Raw genomic sequence first — 8,321 nt, 5'->3', positions numbered from 1 at the left:
TGTATTCTGCTGTGACTACCTTATAGTCTGTTCGACACCTGATACCAAGGGAACGCAACACTAATTGAGTAGAAGCGAACAAGAAAATCGGCATTTCTTGCTCCAAGAGTAGCAGGTTCATTCACAATCATTTTTCTACTTCCCTCTCCCGGCTGCCATGAAAGCTCATATCACTAACATACGCTTATCTTAGTATTATCACATTCTGCCACGCTATAAATACCCTTAGAAGGACTCATAAGTCGCCGACAGCCATTATACAATAGAAGTCGCATGTTATAACACTTTTCGACACTCATACGAGTACAGAAGAAGCTCTTCGACAAATCCCATGTAAGCATGGAACTTAGAGAACTCTGATAATTGACCTCTGCGGCTGCACTAGTCTCGGGACTCAGGTGTATTATTTTTGCTCCAAGAAGTCCATATCTAGCCTTCAGTACTTGGACTCAGAGGGAGGGTCCAGGTCATTTTGTTCAGGCGCAGATTGTACGTTCTGTGAGGTTAAATCTTGATTATTGTCACCGTTTTGTTCATACTGTTGAAAGTCTGCAGCCGTTAAGTTCTCATACTGATAATAACCTTGCAGTGCCTGCTGGGGTCCCCCGTATCTTTCTGTTTGGAGCGGGACAGGGTTCTGCTGGGTATTTTGTTGAAGGGCTACAACATTCTGGATGTTATTGTGATTTCCTTGGATGTGTTGACGAGGTGCGTGAGGTCCATGAACTTGAAGCTGTTCAACGTTTTGTTGGCCTTGGCCATGTTGTTGGTTTAAGCCTTGCTGATGATGCTGGTGCAACAAATTGTATCTTCGGTCCAGTGGTGGAGTGTAGTTTTGTGATGTTGTATATTGGGGAATATGTCCGTAAGTTTGTTGTGTCTGTTGTGGCAACATTTCGAACCCTTGAGCATAGGAAGTATCATTTCCATGATGGATAGGCAATTGTCGCATCTCAAATAACTGTCTTTGAAATTGGGTCATAATCCCCTGGTGAGAAAGTAAAGAAGATACAGCTCTTTCAAGTTGTTGCTGCATTCCGGATCTCGGATTTTGGCCTTGGTTGCCGACCTGTCGTTGATTAAACTGGTGCAATGTTTCATGACTGCGATTTGATTGAATTGATGGGTGTGGCACATGTCCTACGGGCTGTATTAGACTCTGCAGCCCTTGACTGACTCCCAGTGCTCCCCAAACTCGGTCTCTTTCAAGTGATTCGGCATGAAACTGGAGCTGCCTGTCATTGACCTGAACTATGGACGTGACTGGTTGGAATGGCGGTGCAGCTGATCGGAACTGGAACTTTGGTGCCGACGGATGTGCTTGCAAATCTTGCGCTTCTGGAGGCACAGGTTGGGAAGCTAGAACATGACTCTGTGCCTCAGAGTTGTTTGGTATTACCTCAATCCTCGATCTCATCTCAGATAAGGGCAGTATTGTATTGTCTTCAGCAAAAGCAATGATGCCACAACCCTCTACAATAGCTGCCATCCGAAAGAGATTAAGATCATCAATCTGCGACTGTTCATTCCAATCGAAGTCCCTAAGCTTAGCATATGTGCGAACAATAATATGCTCTGGGTCAAGATAGTCGCAGCTGACGAAGAAGAACTTGGTCGCATCTCGAATTCCTAGTACTGCAGCGGTGATATCTGCATATTCCGAAGGATTGGAACTGTGTTTGATCTCGAAAAAGATCTCCTTGAGGAGGTTAGGATTCATGTTTTCGACAAGACAAAAGTCCTTTGATCCGTGACGGAAAAATCCAGAAAAGGCTATGCGACATCCTTTTTCGAAGATGAAGCTGAAGTTCATTCGTTCGTCTTGTAGGACAGGATGAGCCCCTCTTGTCGCGTTCCTTGAAGAAAAATCTTTCTGAGGGGAGCGAAATTCGGCGGGAAAGGTTGGATGGTCCTGATTAAACGGCTGCGAATCAATTAGTCAAGAGATTTAAAAGAGGACAAACTGCTTGATTGGTTTCGAAGAGAAAGAAAGTACTCACGAAAAATGGCTTATAAGGCATATTGAATTCTGTTTGACCTTCCAGTCTACGTCCTGTATAACCTCTTTGTGGAAACCAGAAGTGGTAACAGTGAGTTAGGACGGGTCTCTGTGGATTGAGCCAAAAAAAAAAAATGTGTTCTTTATTGATATTCAGTAGCACGATTCTTCTCTTGTTGGTGCAAGTTGAAACTTGTATATGAAATCTCAAGGAGTAATAGTGCCAATGATGACTCTGGTTTGCAGATTTCAAGGGTAAGGGACTGTTGGAGTGGCAGGTTCTTGACTTGATACAGCTCTCTTAAACAGCCAAAACCAAGAGGAATGTGCTCGGACCTCCAACCTCTATTGAATCTTCAGTCATTGAGTAGGGGTGAATTCGAACCAAGACTGACGTCTATTGTGCTAAGGGGCAATGTGTGAACTGCATGTGATTTTGGTTATTTTTGTCTTGATCATAATTCACAATATATGGGAAAAATCATTTTCATGACAAGGAGTGTTTAAAGCAACTTTCAATATAGAGAGCTGAAATTGACCTGCTCAATATTCCATATCACTTCAAAGACATACTGATGGAAGTACAAGGGTCCAGGAGTATTATTATATTTAATATCAGACTAAATAAATATCTGTTATATTTTTATTGGTGTTGAGTATACATTACTTTAGTTTGAATTCTCCTCACTCTGAAGATCTATAAATCACTAGGTGCTTCTACACTTTTCAAATACAATCTGCTCTGCTTTATTCTCTAGATTCTTTGGTCCTATAACCATAGCTTCGATCTATGTAAACAAGTAGAGATATAGTGTTTGTACTCAAAGTGATTCAAGCTCTAAGTCTCTAATAGAGCTGAAACAGTGGATAAATTTCTAGCTTACTAGCTATGGAGTGGCATATAAAGGATGCATACCAGGAACACGATGTTCGTAATGAAATAATTGATCCAGAACTCATACAGATCATACCTGTTCCTTATTTCATTCTTATACAGCAATCAGACAATGCGCGATGAAAACACGGGGATCAGTTACAATAAAGCATGCAATGTAAGACTTACAAAGGCTTGAGTCAATGATGCTTGTGTAGCTACTAACACTCCTCGTTTGATGCAGCAATAATGAAGCTTGAAAGATTAACGGAACGAAGCAAACAAGCACGTAAAGAAAGGCAAGAAGACAAATCAATTTATGTTCTATATCATACAAAGATCGATTCTCTATTGTCCGCTCATCTACAGCTCATCTTTCCTAGTTTTTGTATCAACCGCATCCTCCAATGTTCTACTTTTCGTATTTCTACCCTCCGCACTCTCATTTCCATTTAAATTAATTCCCTTTCTCTTCTTATCAACAGCGGCAATCTCATCGTCATACAAGGTCCACTCCGGTACCTGTCTCCTTGCTCTGTCCAACTTTGGTTCCTTGGTCAACGGATTGTTACACAAATCAATCGTTCTCGCTTCTTTGAGACTCTCATCACTGCACCAAGTTTCGCACCAAAGCCACTCTTGCGGTAGACTATGGATAGGAAGAACCTGTTGCATATGGTTTGGTAAGTCTTGATCCAAGTTTGACAAACTATTTGGGTCTGCAGAGAGAGATTGATATTGTTGACGAAGACGATCTCCCGCAGCGATCTGGCGGAATCGGCGGAGATCTACAACGTAAAGGGCACTGATATGGTATGGTAAGCCGCGAAGGAATTTCTCCCAGTAGCCTTGTTTCCAGAAACGGAAACCCTCCATTTCGGTTCTGCTATCGCACATAGGAGTGAAGCCGTATGGTGCACCTTGAAGGTCATGATTTACGAGCTCGATCATATCTGTACGAACTATTTGATCGGCGTCCACAAAGATGACCTTGTCTAGGGATAATGGGAAAAGAACATCCAAAAAGAGGATTTTGTAGCCCCAGATCTCACGTTGCTTCTCCGTTTGGCCTCGGAGCCAATGAGGCCATTTATACGTTACCATTTCGTATTTGAAGCCATATTCTGCGGCAAGATGAGGAATGAAATCTTTGAAGGATGGTGATAGAAATTGCTCAATGAACCAGAATTTTACCGTGTGTTTCGTATTCTTCATGACACTGACCATCATGATATTCAGCATACGTTCATAAAGATGACCGCTAGCAACAGAAAAGATGTTGATCTCGGCCTCCTCCTCCACCGCTGCAGCAGCTTTTGTTTTGCTACCTAGGATGCCTTGCGCAAAGTTTAATCCTCGAGATACGTAATCCATTGCAGATTCAACCTTAGCTTCAAGGACATCTTCTCCTTCCATGCCAGGCTTGCGAGAAAGACGAGGATATAAAGTGGCTCCTTGAAAGCTCATCAGAACGACTTCTGTAGTATTGTCACCAGGAACAGGTGCCCATCCTTTTGAGCCTATGCTATCAATTTTAAATATTTCGGAGGTTCTTCCACTCTGTAGATCGATCTTGTAAAAACCAGGATTGGCTTTGAATTGGAAGTACCCTAGGTTAGACATGATTATGGTGTCAGCAAAATGCGGGTCTCTCTCGGTTCCTAGAATGAGCTGTGCTCCGCGAGGAGGGCTACCAGATGGCATGTCTCTTGAGTGGCCTTCAATCAGAATATGTTCAAGTTCATATAACGCATCTACGTCAGCCTTGATAGAGCTGAGTTTGATGTTATCTGGATCGTGGATAGAAACTTTAGGGGCAACTAGCCATGCTGGTGGTATGTCCAACTTGACAGTCAACAAGGCCTCCTGCGGCACACCGGTAAACGAGGCACCAGGCTCAATCAAAGCACCTTCGTCGTCAAAATTAGGCTGCGAATCTAGAACATATCTATAAAACCTCTTGACTGGAAGCTCTTGGAGACGTTCTTTGGGGTTTAAGAACATCTTAAGATAGACTCCTTCGAGTTCAGATATAGCCTTCACGATTGGTACCCACTTCTGCCCTTGTTCACTAGCTGGATCGATAGTAACAGTCATATGTATGGTTGCAGTTGATGAATCTCCTGTTTCTATAGATGTATAAGAAGAGTTCCAAACATCGAATGCACTGATTCTATTAGTTGGTGCCTGCTCGAATATGCCATCGGGTGTATCTGACACAGATGACAACGCAACCATCGAGGAAATTTTGGCACCAGCCAAAGGATCAGCAATCTTATCTAACAATCCGAGACTTTGCATGGCATCATAAACAGGAGTTATGCGTCTGGCACGTTCATATGAGATCAACTGCTCAAAGTCTTCTTGGTTAAGTTCGGAATCAGCAGGTATGGGCCCAACAAGCCGTCCATTAAGCAAGATGCCATTTTCACCTGGTGATAGGCCTGCAGCTCGGACCAATGGAATAGCTTCCTTCCAATAAGTCCTTGCTAAATCTCGAGTCGTAAGATCCAATTCAGGTCCTTCAGGGCTCACTAAGCTCGGCAGAACTTGTGCGTCCACAAATGGTTTGTCTGAAATTTTCTGGATATGTGAAAACAAATGGGTGCTGAAATCTGATGTTTCCATTCCGCCGGGAGAATTATGGAGGATACTAATCTCGAGAGCTGGAACAGATTCCTGAAATGTGGCCGCGGATAAAAGGAGGTCCAAACCAGAAGCAGATGATAAATCCGCTACCAAAATCATGTGAGCCCAATCCTCCTTAGGCGATGCCGAATCTGATCCAATCTTGGGCAATTTGGAAAGAAGATCGCCATGTTGCTTCGAAAGAGTGGTGACATCGAGTATCTTCAGATTCTTGTCGCTTTCTGGAACTATAAGGGAATTTCTTCGAGGCGTTGCTTCGGAGAGGAAGAAGTCTGGGATGTAAGATTCTTGGTCGAATATTTTGTTGAAAACTCCCTGCTGAATAACTTGCAAGTCTGCGGTGAGTCGCTGAACCATTGCTTGCAACCAATTTTCGTCTCTGGGGAGCGCGACTCCATCGACGAAGATTGGTGGAAAGTCGCCATTCGCAGACAGTCTTGTGGTCCAGCGGTTTGCAGCATCAATTTGATCGTTGTAATGATCTGACTTCAGTAAATCTATAAGAGGAATCGCTATCTTCTCGGCTCGAACCTCCCGTCCTTCAATAGCGGCTTGGAAAGACTTTTCGGTAGGGCTAGCTGCCCCGTTCATAACGGAGGCCTCAAGATAAGCAATGGCTCCAGAGAGTCCATAAACATCCAAAAGGTGATACAAGACTCTTGTTTGCTCTACAGCTGCCGGAGAAGTGGTGATTGGAACCAGCCCAATATGGAGTACTAACTTCCTTTTGACAAAGCTTGCAAGTGTTTCGGCGACGAGTGCGACATCTTCTATCGTGCTGAAATCCACTGGTATAACCAAGTTAAAAATTTCCTTACGGACTGAGGGTAGCTGGCCAGGATATGTTCTTTGTAGTAAAGCGCCAAGAGTCTCGGGAAATTCTTGGTAGCGTTTATCCTTTTCGATGTCATTCAACCACATGATGACACCACCTCCCTCAATCTCATCTCTCCAATCAAATCTTTGAACGTCTCCATCACTCTTAGCTTCGGAAATGCTAGAATGGGAAAGTAACTGAACAGCTTCAGGTCCTGTCAACCCAAGATCGCGAACACCATTGATCAGCCGTCTTTCCTTTCGTAAGATATCGAGGATACTTATAGCATCGATCTGACGGTCAATCATCTGTACACCGTTCATCCACCATACGTTGATGCCTGCAGGAACCAATTTGCCCCGGTTGTAACTGTGCTCCGCAAGGAAGTCGGAAGAGACGTTGTGGGAAGCTATAGCACTGGAATGTTTTGGAAAGTCTTGTGAAAGCTTGATGAGGGAATCGAATGGCTCGTCACTCTGCATAATGAAACTAGATGCTTTGAGCCCCAGTGAAGAAAGCTCTGATGTGGAGAGGGGCTTGAGATCAGCTACCTCCTCATCCTCAAACTTGACCTTGGCCTCGGTCTTGGATTTAGTTTTTCCCTCATCATCGTCTTTGCGGTCATCAATCACAATATAGTCAGTTCTTTTGAGGGCGAGCTCTACACCATATCCCGGAATCATCAGAGGCTTGTTCGAGCCAGCATCGATCGCTCGCCTATGACGGAGACGATAAGATGTTTTACCTTCACGAGCAGTTTTTATCAAGGTCTTGTGAAATAGACCAAATGTTGAGGATGTTATATCAGCATATAAGATAGAATGGGGTCCGGTGGGATTCCCGAGAACATAGTCAAATGGTAGTTCTTGTGTTTGTCTATAAGCTAACGGTTAGCGCTTTGATGGTTTTACTCTATCACTCAAAACTCACGAATCGCCGGTCACTATTCCATGAGGCTCATCCAATTTGGGTGAACAATACTGATGTCCATTGAAGAGCACCCATGTTGGACAGGATGAGTCTTGATCTGTTTGTATAGAGGCCTCTGCGGCAGTGTGGTAATATTGGAATTGTGCTTCAATACGCGGTGCGGCCACTCTCATCGATAATGCAAGCTTGTATGATGAAAGTGCCTCCGCATTCATATAACCATCTTCTGTCAGAACTTTGATAAATTTGTCATATAGGTCTTGGTCCGTGGATGCTTTTGCAAAGTAGCCGTCTGCAATTCGGTCAAGGAGAGGGAAGTACGAGGAAATGTTTTCTGTTGCTGCAGTTTCTCTACATGAAGATTAGTATAGCTAGAAAGGGCACTTCAAGGGACTTAAACATACAGCAGCTCAAGGAGATACGGGGCTGAGGGGAAGGATGTTTGCAAGCCAACATTGATGGACGGGCTAGCAGTAACACATATAGAATGAAGATATGTAGATGCCAATAGAGCTCCCGAGAGTCCCCATGGCAAAGTGAAGCGTCCCATCTTGACTGTGGAGTTTCAAACCCTTTGGCTGGGTGTTGAAAGACGCTCGTCTATACGCTCTTTCATAGGGGAGCTTCCCCAACCCCAAGCTAGAGATAAGGCTAATAAGGCTAACGATGGTAGACAACTCTTTGAAGCTGCTATCCTATCCGTTTGAAGATCAAGACAAAAGAAAGTTTACAATGTGTTATCAAATTTGAGACATGAGTAGCATAAAGATCAAAAATAGTAATCTCTTGAGAAACTCCTTACTCGTAAATTATGAAGATGTTGTAGACAAGGCTGACTAGAATTGAGGTCTTATCACATTCTCCCCAAGGGACAGATTTCCATAATCTAGAGCTCCAACCAAGAGTGGTTCTGGGATTGTTTCGAGCTCCTGTGGCTGGTGAAGCTTTTGGTGCTAATTGGGTGGCAGCCTTGTCAATTGAGCGTGTTGATGCCTTATTTGCGGGAAACAGCAACGTCGCATTTCACACGCTTCGATGTTTAATACCATATC

At 43.7% G+C, this 8,321-nt stretch overlaps 2 protein-coding genes across 2 annotated transcripts; both read right to left on the bottom strand.

The window, feature by feature from the left end:
- Positions 1-436: 436 nt before the first annotated feature.
- On the bottom strand, positions 437-2,021 carry EAF01_008596 (uncharacterized protein; the record flags this gene model as incomplete). The annotated part of the gene is made up of 2 exons (XM_038916852.1): positions 437-1,924; positions 2,001-2,021. 2 exons carry the CDS (start codon positions 2,019-2,021, stop codon positions 437-439), a joined length of 1,509 nt encoding a protein of 502 aa, XP_038768214.1.
- Positions 2,022-3,173: 1,152 nt separating this feature from the next.
- EAF01_008595 (uncharacterized protein) lies at positions 3,174-8,137 on the bottom strand. The gene is made up of 3 exons (XM_038916851.1): positions 7,674-8,137; positions 7,270-7,620; positions 3,174-7,215 (listed from the first exon to the last, which is right to left on the bottom strand). The coding sequence occupies exons 1-3, from the start codon at positions 7,817-7,819 to the stop codon at positions 3,237-3,239; spliced, it is 4,476 nt and encodes a 1,491-aa protein (XP_038768213.1). The 5' UTR covers positions 7,820-8,137; the 3' UTR covers positions 3,174-3,236.
- Between the last annotated feature and the right edge of the window lie 184 nt (positions 8,138-8,321).

Source organism: Botrytis porri (assembly GCF_014898465.1).
Source record: "Botrytis porri strain MUCL 3234 chromosome Unknown BPOR_011, whole genome shotgun sequence".
Classification (NCBI taxonomy): Eukaryota; Fungi; Ascomycota; class Leotiomycetes; order Helotiales; family Sclerotiniaceae; genus Botrytis; species Botrytis porri.
Note: the sequence above shows the minus strand (reverse complement) of the source record. Positions and strands in the feature narration are given on the sequence as shown.